The sequence below is a fragment of the Amyelois transitella genome, chromosome 21 (genome assembly GCF_032362555.1).
Source record: "Amyelois transitella isolate CPQ chromosome 21, ilAmyTran1.1, whole genome shotgun sequence".
Taxonomy (NCBI): Eukaryota; Metazoa; Arthropoda; class Insecta; order Lepidoptera; family Pyralidae; genus Amyelois; species Amyelois transitella.
The window spans coordinates 8044319-8061801 of record NC_083524.1 but is presented as its reverse complement, the minus strand read 5'-3'; the positions used below and the strand labels follow the sequence as shown (position 1 = coordinate 8061801).

Genomic DNA, 17483 nt, shown 5'->3' with positions numbered 1-17483 from the left:
ACATGAAGCGACTCATCTGACCTTCGCAACTTTTGCAGGTGAATGTAAGCTATACGGGCTGCAGTAAGTTTGGATAGTTGTGAAGTTGACGTTGTTTAAGAAAATGCTGCAGTGCAGTTTGTTACCGCTTCTTCTACCTTGGAAGCGGCAGTAAACTTAGTTTTAAGTAATTTATTTGACGTCAATTAATGCTGTGAAACGTTCTTTATTAAAATAATTTTAACTTGTCTACCAATTTTAACACAAATTAGGTTTTTTTTTTCAACTTACATATAAATAGTGGAATAACTGAAAAATGTGTCTCGGTAAACCTGATCTAATATAAGTCAAATATGCCTTTGACAAGGAGGCTTCGCAGGTGCTTGTCAAAGGCATACCCGGGGCTCCACTCCAGAGTGATAAGGATGCAACTGAGACTACAGCGAGAAGATTGAAAACTGAAAAATATGTCACATCTGTGGATACCATATTTTCTTTGGCGAAGTTCATAGTTTCACTTTATGTATATATTATGTTTATGTTATGTGTTCCGCCATGAAAAATGGGGTGAATTGTCAACGGCGTGAAGTAACAGAATTTATTGGTTTTGTTTTGTAAATTCTTATACCTGCGTTTCACCATGCTCCGAGTCCACTCCGAGTAGCGTAGAAAAACATATTATATATAAAACAAACTTAATTAACCTAACACTGTTCCCGGCGGCAGCGGAAAGCTACGCTAAGTTAATTTTATTTACAAATTCCTGCCATGTAATTAACCCTGTTTATTATATAAGTACATCTCTTTAGGGCACTATAGGTCTTTAAATTGTACTCGTAGTTTATGTAAATTTCTATTTGGAAACGACTGTTTGTTGCCTAAATAATTGCCTAAATAAAGATAAAAAAAATGTAAAGAGTTTATTCAAAATTCAAAAAATTCAAAATTTTTATTCATTATTATAGGATACTATATGTATATCGCTTAATAATTGTCGTATGGTTTAACAATATTGGTTGACGTCAAATAAATTACTTACTTTATAAATAATACAGGTATTAAACGCGCACGTAACGTACCTTTATTTTATCTCGGACATGTCGAATCATGTTATAATGGTCCGTGGTCACCGAGCGATTGAAAACCAGCGGGCTACTGTTCCTTCTGCGCGGCAGAATGTTCTTCTAACGCCAACTTGTTAACACGCCAACTACCGTGACAATGTGCCGTGTGGTTCCCGGCACCAATAGAAAAAAGATTAGGACCACTCCATCTCTCTACCATGGATGTCGTAAAAGGCGACAAAGAGGTACGCTTATATACTTGGGATTCTTCTTTTAGGCGATGGGCTAGCAATCTGTCACTATTTAAATCTCAATTCTATCTTAAAGCAAAATAGCTAAACGTGGCCTATCAGTCTTCAAAAGACTGTTGGCTCTGTCTACCCCGCAAGGGATATAGACGTGATTATATGTATGTATGTATGTACCATGACAATACACACTAACAGAGTCTGTATTCTGAAGCGCGGCCATATTACGGTGAATTTACACCGACTTTGCAGAACGGGGTAATTGCAAAAACGTGACCTCATTTTGTAGTTTAAAATCAGTTGAAATATGATGAGTATCAGCTGCTTCTTTTGCTAGTTTTTTTCATAAAGTTATGCAAGAAAAACCGAAAACAGAACAACTTGGAAGCAGCTTGGCTCTGTCTACCCCGCGGGAGATATATACGTGATTATATTTGTGTATGTTTGTATGATCTTCGTCAAAAAATTGTCTCCTACAGTATGCTCTTTATTTAAAAGTCGGTTGGAAAAAAATAACTCATAAAAATAATACCAGTTCATTCCAAAGATCCCGGCGACACAATAGCAGCGAAAAAAAAGAGTTGAGTTGTAAATGACGTGCGCTGAAAAAGTTCGCTGGGGTAACTTGGAAAGTTCGCTACAATACAGAAAGTTAGTCTACAGTCTCAGGAACTGTTTCTCTGTGATTTTGTGAACGTCATTTGTCATTCTTTGTGCGATAAACTAGTTGCCGCTGATGACTTTGTTCCGAAGTTTATCGCTATCTTGTTAGAGATAGGGACTTAGATTTCGACACGTCCTATATCCTTTGCAGGTCCAGTGCCAACAGTCTTGAAAAGGCTGTAAGACCACGTTCAGCTGTATGGCTTAATGATGGAATTAAATGTATGAATGTAAGCAACAATAATCCTATTGTAGATGAGTTGATGTCTCTTAAGAGGACAGATATCATACGTGATAAAAACCGTAACATGGTATATATAATGCCGCGTGGTTCCCGGCACCAATACAAAAAAATAGGACCACTCCATCTCTTTCCCATGGATGTCGTAAAAGGCGACTAAGTGATAGGCTTACAAACTTGGGATTTTTCTTTTAGGCGATGGACTAGAAACCTGTCACTATTTGAATGTCAATTCTATCATGAAGCCGAAATTCTGAACGTGACAATAAATATTAACTGGGGTGTATAAATAAACGTTAACTAGCTGTGCCCGCGACTTCATCCGCGTGGAATAGTTATTACGGGCATCATTGAAGCCCTCAAGGATGAATAATTTTCCCCGTTTTTTTTTCACATTTTCCATTATTTCTTTGCTCCTTAAAGTTGCAGCGTGATGTTATATAGCCTAAAGCCTTCCTCGATAAATGGTCTATTCAACGCAAAATAAATTTTTCAATTCGAACCACTAGTCCCTGAGATTAGCGCGTTCATTGTTTGAACGCGCTAATCTCAGGAACTAGTGGTTCTTGTAACAAACTCTACAGCTTTATAATATTAGTATATAGGGTAAACCAGAGAGTGATTGCCCACAGGCAGTGATTGCCCGTTTTTAGAAAAAAAATCTGAATCAAAGATTGTGTTCTCACTTGTTTCGAATATAATTTACTAGGTTACTCTATGTTCAATTTAAAGTAGATTTTTAAATTGATAAGTGTTAACACTGAAGAAAAAAAACATTAATGGTAGATTTTGTCAAGACGGGTGAACGTGTTACTCAAACAGGTAAGCTTTTTAGCAATTTTCTTAAGGAATTACTTGCTTAGAGGTTCATTTTTTCTGCATTTTATTTGATATTTCATTATTGGTGTATGGTTACGACGAAATCATACGTGTTATGTTATGTTTTTAATGAAAATATTTGAAATCAGATTAGATTCAACGGTTTTTTAACGGTGGGCAATCGCTATACGTATTTCGGCATATTTTTAGTTATTGCCCACCATAATTTTAGTGATTGCCATGGTTAATATCTATAGTTATTGACCAGGGCAATCATTATCGGCAATTTTTTGATTAAGTCAGTAATGTTGCCGTCACATTTATTAGCTTAATGGCTTGCATACGCGCAATAATATTGTCAATATTTTTTTCACTATGTATCTAATATTGTCAATATTTTTGCCAAATGCACGCAATAATATTGACAATGTAGCAAATATTGTTAACATTATTTCGTGGGTGCGGGTAGCCAATCGCTATGCACAACATCTTATTGGCCGTTATTGTTTTATTTACAGTATGCCAAAGACACCAAAAGTGCAATATAGCAAAGCAAATTTACAGAAAGATATCGAGGCTCTTCAAGATGCTTCTTACAATTTGTCTACAAGGCAAATTGCTGAAAAATACCCTGTTCCGAGGTCCAGTTTCCTTTATTAATAATCTGGGACATAAAACCAGTTTAGGACTGTAGGGATCACATTTAAATAGTTGTAAATACTATAAATAAATAAAATTATATGTTAGTAACAAACGGACAACCGTATGTATAAAAACTCATACGCGGAACTCCTTCGTCCCGCCATAAATTCGGCGGACAAGTAAATTTAAAAATGTCTGTTTGACAAGAGTCAAGTTTATTGTATTTTTTGGCCTGTTTGTTCCTATACACTTAAAAAGTAATTTAAATCTTTCATTTTATCTTATATCCCTTCCCCTCTTCTCTTACTTTGACTGCGCTTCAACTTCAATTAAGTAAGCTTTAAATCTATCGCTATAGGACCATCTTTACTAATATTATAAAGCTGAAGAGTTTGTTTGTTTGAACGCGCTAATCACAGGAACTACTGGTTCGAATTAAAAAATTCTTTTTGCGTTGAATAGACCATTAATCGAGGAAGGCTTTAGGTTATATAATATCACACTGTAACTATAAGGAGCAAAGAAATAAAAGAAAATGTGAAAAAAACGGGGGAAATTATTCATCCTTGAGGGCTTCAATAATGCCCAAAATAATAATTCCACGTGGACAAAGTTGCGGGCACAGCTAGTCACTTATATTAACTGTCTGAAGAAAGTCATTTGGAGGATTGGATAATAATATCGGCTAGAAAAGGATTTCCTCGAAATAAAGAAGATATTTTAGACTCCATGCAAAAGTTTTTGGAAGAAAACCCGCGCCCTAATTCGTTTTTATAAAATAGGCCAGGTGATGGTTGGTGGAAGGCATTTTTGAAGAACATCAGAAGTAGTGACAAAAGTTCAAAGTCTAATTTATCATTTTAAGGTACTGGGCAATTACTGTGCTGTGATGTGGGCAATTAGTGTAAGCAATGGGCAATAACTGTACATTTTTGGATAATTTTAAATTTGTTTAATTATTTTCTAAGCCATGTAAGTTTTGACTAAAAACCCTTAACACTTTGATGGAGATTTTATTTAGACATAAGAATAAAATTATAAATGGTTGAAACTTATAATACTTTTTTTATTGTTTGAAGCCAAAGTGTTTGAAGTCCTTAAGTGGGCAATAGCTATACGGTTTACCCTATATCACAAAAATAGGCTACAATAGGCTTACAAAATTGGGATTCTTTTTTTTAGGCGATGTGCTAGCAACCTGTCACTATTTGAATCTCAATTCTACCATAAAGCCAAATAGCTGAACGTGGCCATTCAGTCTTTTCAAGACTGTTGGCTCTGTCTACCCCGCAAGGGATATATACGTGACAATATGTATGTATGCCACAAAAAAATACCCATTTCGTACACCATATAGTTTCTCAAAGCCCACAAACCAACCAAGTCATCTCGCTTACGGTATCGATTCATCTATTGGTCAACTATCCGGAACAGAACGGACAAGATAAATGCCTACCATTGGGTATTAATCCTTCTAATCTTGACAGAAAACCTCCGGGAGGTGCATAGAAGATTTAAGGCTTGATTTTTAATAGTATGTCTGCCCATGAGCAAATAATTACTTTTTTATGAAATAAAGTTGCTAGTAGTCAAGTCTAATAGGAACACTCCGTCTCTTGCCTATGGATGTCGTCGTAAAAGGCGATTAAGAGATAGGCTTATAAACTTAGGATTCTTATAGGTGACAGGCTAGCAACCTGTCACTATTTGAATCTCAATTCTATCATTTAGACAAACAGCTGAACGTGGCCTATCAGTCTTTTTAAGAAGATTGGCTCTGTTTACCCCGCAAGGGATATAGACGTGATTATATGTATGTATGTTTATGTTATAAAGTGTACTAAGTAAAAAATTACATAATTTTATTTATATTTTATTAGAGTTAGAGACATTGTTTCACTTTGCCACCAAAGGGAAGATCTTCCGCCAGGCTAGGTGTTATGCCTGGGGAACCGCGGCTGCGACGATGTTGTGTCGGAGGTTGTATATATGCTCCAATCCGTGAAATCTTTGCTTGCGCGATTTAGACGCTTCGCTGTTATTGGTGAATGGTGTCACGTGATTGGCTGTTGTCTTGTGGCGTAGAGATGTCGTCACAAACTTGTCATATAGAGTAGTTAACTCAAAGTTAATTATTTAGTAGATTAATATTGTGATAAGTAATACATTCCAAATCCTCTTTGCAACATTTTTATTTTGATTGTTGCATGTCTCTCTACACTCTCCTAATAAGTTCTGAGAAATTAATTAAATCTCGTTATCGTTAGATCATATAACTATAATAAAAAAGAAGAAAAAAAGAAATCCCGATTGGGATAAGTCCGCCATTATACATATTCTTCTATATCCAATGACTGTTCTATTTTTGTTACATTTATTTTTATATGCAATAAAGAGTTTACAAACAAACAAACAAAAATAATATCAACCTATAATAAGTACATTACAAAGATTGTATTTCAAAGTTATGTATGTATGTTTGTATGTATTCCAAAGTGGGTGACAGTAAAAGTGTATAATAGCTAGAAAATTAACAAAAATTTATTAGTTAACACACATCTAACATCGAGCGGTTTGTCTCTCCGATGCACGAACAAGGAAAATGCATGAAAATGGTTTTTTACAAAAACACAAAAGTCCCATTCTTGGTATCCTCATCATGGACAACCCATTTACAATAATGAAGGAAGGAAGGACAAAAGACGAATGTCTTCCATCCAAATGGACATTAAGACTGTCTCGATTCGCTAAGTCAACTTTTTTTAGGTTAGGTATTTATTTTTACGAAGATATATATATTTTTTTCTTTCTTTTTTATAAGGGACAGATTACACAGATTGAGTTAGCCTCGAAGTAAGTTCGAGACTTGTGTTACGAGATACTAACTCCACGATACAATATTTTATAATAAGTACTTATATACGTAGATAAACATCCAAGACCCAGGCCAATCAGAAAAAGTTCTTTTCTCATCATGCCCTGGCCGGCATTCGAAACCGGGACCTCCAGTGTCACAGACAAGCGTACTACCCCTGCGCCACAGAGGCCGTCATTGTTGCGTCAGTATTGTACAAATCTTATTAATATTATAAATGTGAAAATTTGTAAGTGTGTTATATTTGAGACTCAAGCAAAAACTACTGAACGAACTTTCAAGAAACTTTACGGTAATATAGCTTAGACATTGGAATAATTATTTTAAATAGGACGTAGTCGCAGGCAACACCTAGTACAAGCAACCTGTCACTATTTGAATCTTAATCTTAATTGTGACATCAATAAGTGATACCTTGTATCCAATTTTGAAAATAAATCTATTCTATTCTAATTCCATCTTTATACCATACAGCTGATCTTGGCCTTTCAATCTTTTTAAGACGGTTGGCTCTGTCTACCCTGTAAGGGATAAAGCGTGGTTATATTTATCTATGTATATGAACACAGTAGCAGTATGAAGGTGAAAGTGTAACTTTCCTAAATCGCATCTCGCATTCAACAACCACAAGAACTTAAAAAAATCGTACATTATAAAGTTAACTTATGGAATCTAATCGTTTACCTTCACCATTAGCTTACAATCAAATATATCTTTTATATAGACATCGAATGGACTAAACACAAAACGAATCCGTCTCAGAATTCTTCTTTCAACAAAGACATCACCACCAAATTACTTCAAGTGCCTCGAACAAATTGTTTTGTAGGAAAATGTTTGTGACTTCAGCGCTTTGTAAAAGTATAATCAATCAATTTGTCGATTGAAATTGCTTTTGACAAAAACAATTATGAATGACTTAAAACTGTCGTGATACTTTCGAGATCGTAATCAGAAAACTTATAAGTTAGGTATTTTTGAGTAATTTTTCACTAATTAAAAACAGTTACTTATAGTGTGACAAGGGTCAATATCGAAAAAAGTATTACAGACTTTCAATACTAATTATTATTACGGTAACTACACCTATTGCATAGAAGTTACGACTATAATTTGCCGTGTGGTTCCCGGCACAAATAAAAAAAATAAAAGGACCACTATATTTTGTTCCCGTGGATGTGGTAAAGGCGACAAAGGGATAGGCTTATTATTAAATTGGGATTCTTTTTTTAGGTGATGGGCTTGCAACTTGTCACTATTTGTTTCTCAATTCTGTTATTGAGCCAAACAGATAAACGTAGTCTATCAGTCTCTTTAAGACTGATAGCTCTGTCTACCCCACAAGGGATATAGATCTGACTACGTTATATATATATATGTATGTACGTCATTTAAAGAAGTTTTGCTATTCAATTCAAAATCTTTATTGCATTATCATATTACATCAGTTGAATAACAGTTAGGTAGGTACTGCTTATAAATAGGTACAATAAGATAGATAGGGCATCGCAATTTTAAAATAATATGCAATTATAAAATTATGATGAATAAAAGAATAATAAAAACATGTCGTATATTTATAAGTTAATATTCACGAGCGGACGTCATTTTGAGGTGAAACACTAGAACAAGGTAGCAGATAACGTAGTTTAGTACGAGTAGAATTCATTAAGTGAAACGTTGATTTTGCTCACAGCCATAATCTTAGTTTATTAGTCGAGTGCTTGAACAACAGAGCTAGTACATTGTTACACTGTCCTCATACATTGTCGTCAGTTATATAATTAACTAGCTTTCGTTTGCCGCTTTGCTTATGTAAAATTAACAGAAATATAGTTTATCTTTAGTCTTTATATACTCTGTGTGCATTTATTTATCTTGCTATACGCCAACGCCAATCTCCTGTTTGGTTTTTTTCCACCCAAAGGTTGACTGGAAGAGATTGCATTAGCTATAAGTCCGCCTTTGTACCATCTCTATCTGTTTTGTATGTTTTACTCTTCTTCTTCTTTGTCGTTACCTTTTCCCACTTTCTACGTTTCTTTCTACTTTTTCCCATGTTTTACTCTTATGGTGCAATAAAGAGTTTTATCTATCTATCTTGACACATTTTTGTCAATGCCAATATGTATTTATTTATCAAAATCCGAAAAAACACAGTCATTTCTTCTCTTTAATAATATATTAGTGCTTACCTTCGCTCGTGTAAAGTATGACTAGTATTGTGGATTGGCAATATTTTCAATTAAACTCGTAGATTTCTTATTAACCAATGTTTTATTTATTCACTTGTTGCATTACACTTTTACAAAAAAACAGAGGGCAGAGACAAGGAAAGTAGCGCACCTAGTGGCGGAAAAAGGAAATATGTACGTTTACAAAGACAGTTGGTAACGAAATGTTTATAGATACACCTATGAACCACTTTATAAATTTATAATCATTCAACAACTAGCTTTGTTTGCAGCTTTGCCCGCGTGAATTAAGCGCCGTCTACAAAAGAATACAGATTTTTCGGGAACTATTACTTTTTACCACGATGAAAGGTACCCTATGCATGTTCTGGTTGCACCCCCCACATAAGTGGGTCCCAGGGTCCGCCTTCCGACTTTTCTCTCTACTTGGTTCGATTGTCGGCGACCCAACTTAAATAACTTTCTGCAGACTCTTGATTAGATATAAAGAGAAATTTCAATAAGATTGATTCAGAAGATATCGCGTGAAAAGTAACAAACAAACTAACTTTCGCATTTATAGTATAAGTATGGACTCTGATGATTCTATAACTTACGTCACTCCATCGATATACATTCAGTAGTTTTTACTGTAAAAAGAAACAATATACACATTTTTAACATAATATATTGATGATATTATGATTTATGAGTGTGGTTCCCGGCACAAATACAAAAAAGAATAGGACCACTCCATCTCTTTCCCATGGATGCCGTAAAAGGCGACTAAGGGATAGGCTTACAAACTTGGGATTCTTCTTTTAGGCGATGGGCTAGCAACCTGTCACTATTTGAATCTCAATTCTATCATTAGGCCAAATAGCTGATCGGGGCCATTCAGTCTTTTCAAGACTGTTGGCTCTGTCTATCCCGCAAGGGATATAGACGTGACCATATGTATGTATGTATGATATTATGAGTATAAAGTAATTTAAACAATAAACATAAAATCTACATAACGACAACGCAAAGTATTATCACATTTTTGCAACAGTTTAATAGTAAGCATATAATCGCCTGGTTACAAAAGATTCATGCATTGTTATTTTTCGTTTAAAATATTTCAAATGTTCTCCTAGAAATACAACTTAAATTGAATGAAAATTGAACTCTCGCTCCAAAGATATCAAGTATAAGATCACACCGTTTTATTTCCGAGACTCCACAAAATAAACGATCCGTTTCTCAATTAAGAAAGTTGTTCTCGAACCGATCCCTACGAGGGTGTATAAGCATTTAATCAAAGCATTAATATTTCGGCAATTCCCAATAGAAATTCAACCTGATTCGATAGAAAACCTTTTGAAATATGCGCTTAAAAAAATATTTACGTTAAATTGTACTTTCCGTCAAACGAAGGTGTTAAACACGCAAAAATATAACGTATTACCATGGGGTAGAAGATAAATTAGCTTGACGATGCCCAGACTCATTGTTCGTTAGTGCTGTTTAGCTACTATAAACACTTCTCTGTTGTTTCAGGCAGTCAGCCGCTGTAAACACAAAGCCGAAATGAGATGAGTATGCGCGTGGCCGGGTGGTACTGGATAGTGATTTTCACTTCGTGTGCCGCCAGGACCTCAAGCGATTGGCTGGACTGCGCACACATTGACACATGCCACTGCAAATGGTCTTCCGGCAAGAAAACAGCCACCTGCGCCTCCGGTGACCTCCGCCGTCCACCGTCACTCTCCCCAGACATACAAGTCCTCGATTTGCACGACAACCCGCTCAGAAACTTACCTCAGCAGATCTTCGCAAACATCGGACTCCTCAATTTACAAAAGTTAAATCTACGGGCGACTAAATTGAGATCGATACACGCTGACGCATTTCTAGAATTAAGGATTTTAATAGAGGTGGATTTGGGAGACAACGACCTCTCAAATCTGCCGAGAGACCTTTTCAGAGGCAACGAAAGACTGCGATTAGTTGTACTAAGTAACAACCCTCTAACCACGCTTGTGGCTGACCAGTTCCCACCGCTACCACACTTACGAATACTATTATTAGATGGTTGTAGACTAAGATCTATGCATACCAATTCATTACGCAATCTGAAATCATTAGAGACGATTGATTTACGTAGAAATCAGTTAACATTCCTGCGTTTGATTACATTTTCTTTGCCGTCTTTGAAGACGGTGTCATTATCTGGAAACCCTTGGAGATGCGACTGTCGTCTCAGGGAATTCAAAGAATGGTTCTTAGATAGTAAATTGGGAACAGAAGAATTATTGTGCGTAGAGCCTTCTACTCAAGCCGGTAATAAGTGGAGAAACGTCCCTAGTGAAAGCATGGCTTGCTCTCCTGAAGTGCGTTCTAGCACATTAGTAGTTAGGGCAGAAGTCGGCTTAGCTACTTCTTTTGGATGTTGGGTGCATGGAGTTCCAAAGCCAACAGTAACATGGTTATTCGATGGAGTAAATGTTCATAACAATACAGTAGATATTGATATGGAAGAAACAGAAACTACCTTGGATGATGATAGTTCAGAAGATAGAGTACCTGGAAGTGTAAGATGGGTGAATATAACTCTTCATAATGTCACATCAAATGCTGCTGGTGAATGGACCTGTGTGGCTAAAAGCCCTGCAGGAGAATCCAGAGCGATAATAAGTTTAGTGTTACCAAGATCGCAAACAGCTACAGCTCGTACTGCGCCTGGTATTCCCCAACTTTTAGGAGTTGTCTTCGGCGCGTTGGGTGTATTAGCTAGTCTGGGGTTTATAGCTGCAGTGGCCTGTTGGCATTTGAGAAAACGTTCAGTACCACCAAGCAGGAGTTTTACTGACCAAGAAAAGAGACTAATCGATGCATCGGTAGTTGTTAGTTGTGATCGATCTATTGGAGATATGGCATCACCGTGTGATTTCGAATTAACTGATCGATCAATGGACGATAATCAACCAAGAGGGTGTGGTTTTGAGCCTGTACATATAACTATAGAAGGTACGCCTGGCGCATTTCCTCCTCCACCAGCAGAGTTCGCAGTGCCCGTTCCTTATGGGAATATATTCATATCGGTACAAGTAGCAGGTAGAGGAGAACCGGGGAAGTATCCTGATCTGTTAAGCGGTGGAGCAACGTTACCAAGAAGAAGTAGAACGTGCTGTACAGCACCAGCATATGATAATATGGGTCCGAGAGTTACTGCGACTGGGAGTTCAACATGGTCACTTCCTGGAGCAAATTCGGATAACCCTGAACAGTCAGAAACCCCAGTTTTAAACTTACCACCTCCCCCACCAGAGTTCGTCTCCCTTTAGCCTAGGCCACTGGTACTGGATGCCTCAGCTCTGAGGTGACCTGGTACCTAGTGATTTAGAGTCGAGTCAATTAGACTTTCCCCAATTTTATTACAATTATGACAATTTCGAAGTGATTATTAATTTAAATGTAAATAGTTTAAATGGATAAGAAAAGTGCGGACGATGTGTGACATCCTGTGAGATATGGGTCAAACACAAAATCGGTGACTCGTGAGGTCTAAAAAATAAAACATAATAAATTGTTTTGAAAATCAGCCATTTATTATAACATAGTATCTAGTTATTCTTAATCATGTTAACGTAGATCAGTCTTTCATAATCTCTCAGAAAATCACATTTTAATTTTTTTTATGGATACAGAAGAGATCCAATTTTCTACAGAAAATAACATTATCTTCACTTTAATAATCAAATAACTAAAATTTTAACCCAGAATTTTGAAAACCCGGGTTAATATAAACGTAAATAACATCAGAAACAAGAAAATTAAAAAAAACTTAATAACTTTACTTAAAAAAAAAATAACAAAAACCGTCCACAGAATGGACAACTTTCCTGTAGAAATTCAACAGAAGAGATCCAAACGCCTACAGAAAATAACATAATCTTAATTTATGCTATCAAATTATGATAAATTTGTTATCAAAGTTTCAATACTGAATCATGATCTCAAATGAATATTTATTTCCCTAAAGTCTAATTATAAAAGGGAATAATTAAAAAACAAAACAATAATCACTATCTGCCTACAGATAAGATGTCACTTCTGTAGTATTTTTTTTAATATAACAACATCAGTATATTTTCAGAAAAAATAGCAAAAAAACATTTCCAAATGAAATAAATTTAGAAATATAGTCTAAAAAATGTTTTCGTCCTCAGAATCATCGAACCAACAAGGCATTCGGCGTTTTTTAGGGACAGCTTCATCGGAAGAATCAGAATCGTTTAAAATTAGACGAGTGCGACGTACGCCTTTATTAGGCCTATAATTTTGTAATAAAACATCTTCTATAGGATTATCTGGGGTCAGTTTATCAGAAAAACCAGGCGATATTGGTTTTGTTGAGGCAGAGCTAGTCCTAGGGCTTTCAGGTAAATTTTGTTCAAACAATGAATTTGGTTGATTGGAAGGTCCCGCCTGAGGTGATGCAGGCTCGTTATCAAAAGTATGGCCAGATATTATTGATTCAATAGGACTATTTGTAACTTTGAAATCTATTTCAATTTGTCCTATTTCATAATGAGAGCATTTTTCATAGGCTGCGCATTCCAAACAACTTAATCGTCTGGCATGGATGACATTTGGATTTTCTGAATGCCATGTAATCTGATGAATTTGAAGCGTCCCTTTGAAAGGACGAGTAGCGCTCCTTTTCAATAAAAGATCGATTTCGGAAAACTTCGACTCATCTATTTTGAATACCTCTATTCCTTTGCAATTGACGGATAAGCATGCCATTAAATCATCTAAATTAGACACGTCTTTACCTCTTGCAACGTGACTGTCACAAATGCGCTTGATGCATCCACCGACACCGTCGGGTGCACCTTTTCCATGACCCCGTTCACTAAAATGCCAAATGATAGATGAAACAGAAAATTCCTTACTTAATAAAGAGGCGACTAAAAAAAACATCGACTTATTGCGATATTGAGTAAGGGGGCCATCGCTTAAAATATGAAGTGTTTGAAGATTTGGAGAAAGTTCCTTAATTCTCTCTATTAAACTCATTAAGTGAATGCTAATAGCAACGGGGTCATGGCGCAGGTTCTCGGAGGCAGTACAGAAAGATGTACTATTTATGTAATTATTGGGAGGCTCTAAGTTAGTATTGTAATACACGCTTGTATGTAGTGAAATTTGGGCTTTAGATCCCCCAAAGTGAGCTGACTGAACCTCCTGCCCATATTTACAGTTATAATTTTCCGAAAAATCGATGTGCAATAAACCATCGACTGGAGACATATTTTTCTGCACGCATTGTATTGCTTTGATCTGATAGATCATAGTACCTACGTGTTTTTTCAAAATTGGCAAATTTGAAATAAATTTTTCAAACAAACCTTTTTTGGTGGTTTGCACTCTTTCTTTAATCGTTTTACGACATTGTTTTGTTACATTTTTGATAACTACTGGAAAACTTTTTGTAATCCATCTTTCATATGATAATGTGTCGTTAGCATTAGAAATGTCACATTCTAAAAATTTATCCTTGCAACCAGAACATCGATTATCCAAACAAGCCAAGTTAAGAGAATTGTTACAGCATAAATGCTTCAGCACTTCTGTTATAGATTTATATGGAATTATTTTAGCAGTATGTAAAGATTGAATCATAAAATCATTATTTGCATGAATCACACATAAACAGGTGTTCCTAGAGTTAACTTTAGGGAACAGCACCCAAAATGGGCGGTATCTACGGAATGTTTCATACGAAATATTAATTCCTAACTTGTTGACAAAAGACTTATGTAAGTTAATGAGCGAATCGTTTAAAAATCTAATCTGCTTCTTGATCTTCTTTCTTGTTATTGTATCTTTCTTTCCTGAAGTGAGTGTGCTATTTCCATCTTGAAGCAAAAATTCTTCAACAGCTTTCTTCGTTTCTTTTACTTTCTTTAATTTCTTTCCTGAATTTTTATTCCTGTTTTCATTTCTTTTGCTAGATCTTAAAGCTCTCATACGATATTTTGCCATTTTAGATTCCAAGAAAAGTATTCTTTGTTTGAGACTTCTATTTTCATTCCGTAATTTTCGTGCGTTGCGCTTCAAAGTCGCGTTACCAACATTCATACGTGAAAAGGAGGGACTAGATGGTGGAGTATTCTGTTCAATAAAATTCAAAGCATTTTTGGCATTTTTTATCTTCTGACGTTTTAATTTAGCTTTTTCTCTCCATATTTTTCTAATATTTCGTTGTTCCCTAGGCGTGTAGTCTTTAATAGTTTTTATTTTACCCTGTTCCTTTTTACGGTAATATCTTTCTCTGTCCTGCCTTCTTCTTTCTTCTAATGCTGCTTCGTCCATTTTGGCGCGTGCACGTCGAATACTAAGCTTCTTTTGTTCACGCCTACGCTTTTTTTTCTCTTCATCCGAAAGCTGAATCCTACTTCTGCCGGTACGTGGCATGATGACTGTAACAATAACGCAACAAACTGTCATGCCTTAGCTAAATTGACATAGTTTCAAGGATGCTTTTTCAACTTCTAGTTCCATGCATGTGAGTTATGACTAGCGTCTGCAAATGATTATTACCTCCCATCTCTAAACTTGTAAAGAAAGCATAATTATGTAGAATTTAAGCTTCCCAGGTTTAGTAGTTATGTATATGCATTATCTGTCAGTCACTCAGCGAAGCCTTTTATGTATAAAGATAAATAAACCTAAGTCTATTTAGCTCAACAGTGAAGCTTATTTCATCTTTTCTGTAGACAGCATAATTGTTATCCTGTATCACTCGCATGACACAAAAATATTATAAAAGAAACAGGAAAAGTGCATAATTATGCAACTATTAATAAGCAGCACAGGCGGACCACTAGAAATTTAAAATAATTTATAATATTTATCAAGTTGGTAAGTCAAAAACAAAAATATACCATGTAAAAGTTCCTAGTAAGTATTAAATCTTTTATCTTTTTAGAGAATCGACCTGATTAACGAACATTGAGTGACTATTATAACGAAAGAATATAAAAAAAGTTTATTATCTCTAAAAAGTCTTTTTAATACAAGGAAAATAAAAAAAAAAGAAATTTCGCATCTCTTCTGTAGACAAATGTATTTCCTGTAGACATGCGCATACACAGAAAAGATGTCTACAGGGAAGATAATAATTAAAAACAATAAGATGGCGGACAATGTTGTGAGGTTAGCACGAAAGCATGATCAATTTATTAAACCTATATATAATGGACATAAAACTTCACGGTTTAAATATTTATTAAGTAAGTACTTACCAATTTATGCAAAATACAGAAAAGATCTTCAAAAGTCGACCAAAATCTTGTGTATCCTATTAAATTATTATTTTTCACTAAAAGAGACGCCATTACTCAGTGTTATGGACGAATGAATGACAGCTAACGCAGTAATGCCAACACAACAAATTTAACTCAAAGGATGCGTTCAAAATACTTAAAAATTTTGGATTTTTATGTGTCTACAGGAGAAGACTGCAAATATTGGAACAGTATGTTTATGTGTCTTAATTATTGTTTGTAAAATGATAAATTAATGACCGTTCATATTTGGATAGCTGTATTCTTCCTACACTGTGACAATAATGATGACTAATTTATTTGCTTTTGGGAAATATTTTTTAACATCTTTTAAAGTGAGCAGCTAGGTATCCGAACAGTCTACAGGAGAAGACATTTTGATATTGGTTAGGCCAAAGAAATAACTTATTTTAATATAAAGTAAAAGAAACATTAAAATCCTGTTTATTTAAAAGGTAAAGTATAATAATAAAATAATTGGTACTTTTAAAAGTGGAAAATGAGGTCTTCATGAAATCTGAACCATTTTTCTTTCGTTTTTGTGTTTGACCCATATACGTAAGGTTGTTATCAATATTAAATTTAAATTGTACGATAAAGCGTTTATGGTACTTGTTAATACGTTGTGGTATTGAAGTGAGGATGCAGGCTTTATTCCAAGGGAATAATGGAATGCGTTCCACGTTAGAATGGGATTCTAACAATGAAGTCGATCTCTGAATGACTTCAATGTTGAAAATGTCCATTGTTAGGGGACATTGTAATCTAAATACGCATTCCTCTTTGAAATAATGCATTAGATTTACCTTCTTTATTTCTTAGATGTTCCTTTATGCCTTTTTCATGTATGTCTTTGTCTTCCCAACTTTTGTAAATATTGTTTATTATACAAACTTCCCAAACATAAGACTGATCCTTTTGTCTTGTTTTCTCTTTGTAACTTTAACGATGTAAAAAGCTATGTATACACTCCACTTTAGTGTCAGACGATATAGCTTCAACGTTTTCTTTGAAAGCAACTAATGTAAAAGGAAATAAACCGATCATGTGAAACTCGGAGTTTATTTTATTGTGCTCTCCCGTTTTTACCTTAGGGATGAAATAATGACAGTTGTACTGCCTTTTCAATTTGTGTTGGAGAAGCGGCCGAGTACCAAAAGATTGGTGTAAGGCTGTTATTGTGCCACTTTACAAAGGAAAAGGGTCACAACTGGACTGCAAAAATTATCGTGGTATAAGCCTGCTTAGCGTCGTCGGCAAATTGTATGCTAAGGTATTGATTAATAGAGTCAGGAATGAAACTGATGACAAAATATGGGATGCTCAAGCGGGATTTCGAAAGGGAATGGGATGTACTGATCAGGTCTTTTCTTTGCGGTGCATAGCCGAAAAGTTTTTGGCCAAGAGTCAAAAAGTCTATTGCACATTCGTGGATTTG

The 17483-nt window shown here is 35.3% G+C and overlaps 2 protein-coding genes across 3 annotated transcripts in view; one reads left to right on the top strand and one right to left on the bottom strand.

The window, feature by feature from the left end:
* The window catches only part of LOC106138387 (leucine-rich repeat-containing protein 24), a 46919-nt gene extending 34703 nt beyond the window's left edge, over window positions 1-12216 (top strand). The window contains exon 2 of one of the 2 annotated variants that reach the window (XM_013339519.2): window positions 10248-12216. In XM_013339519.2, the coding sequence (XP_013194973.2) occupies window positions 10283-12034 (1752 nt within the window). In that variant the 5' untranslated portion in view covers window positions 10248-10282 and the 3' untranslated portion in view covers window positions 12035-12216. The remainder of the gene's footprint in view (window positions 1-10247) is intronic. The other variant, XM_060950237.1, reaches the window with a different exon arrangement.
* Window positions 12217-12356: 140 nt separating this feature from the next.
* Window positions 12357-16597, bottom strand: LOC106141856 (uncharacterized). Its single transcript, XM_013343493.2, has 2 exons — window positions 16004-16597; window positions 12357-15178 (listed from the first exon to the last, which is right to left on the bottom strand). Exon 2 carries the CDS (start codon window positions 15171-15173, stop codon window positions 12897-12899), a length of 2277 nt encoding a protein of 758 aa, XP_013198947.1. The 5' UTR covers window positions 15174-15178; window positions 16004-16597; the 3' UTR covers window positions 12357-12896.
* Between the last annotated feature and the right edge of the window lie 886 nt (window positions 16598-17483).

Bases quoted from the DNA above. Each gene is read 5' to 3' on its own strand.
- LOC106141856 (XM_013343493.2), bottom strand. From the start codon at position 15,173: ATGCCACGTACCGGCAGAAGTAGGATTCAGCTTTCGGATGAAGAGAAA.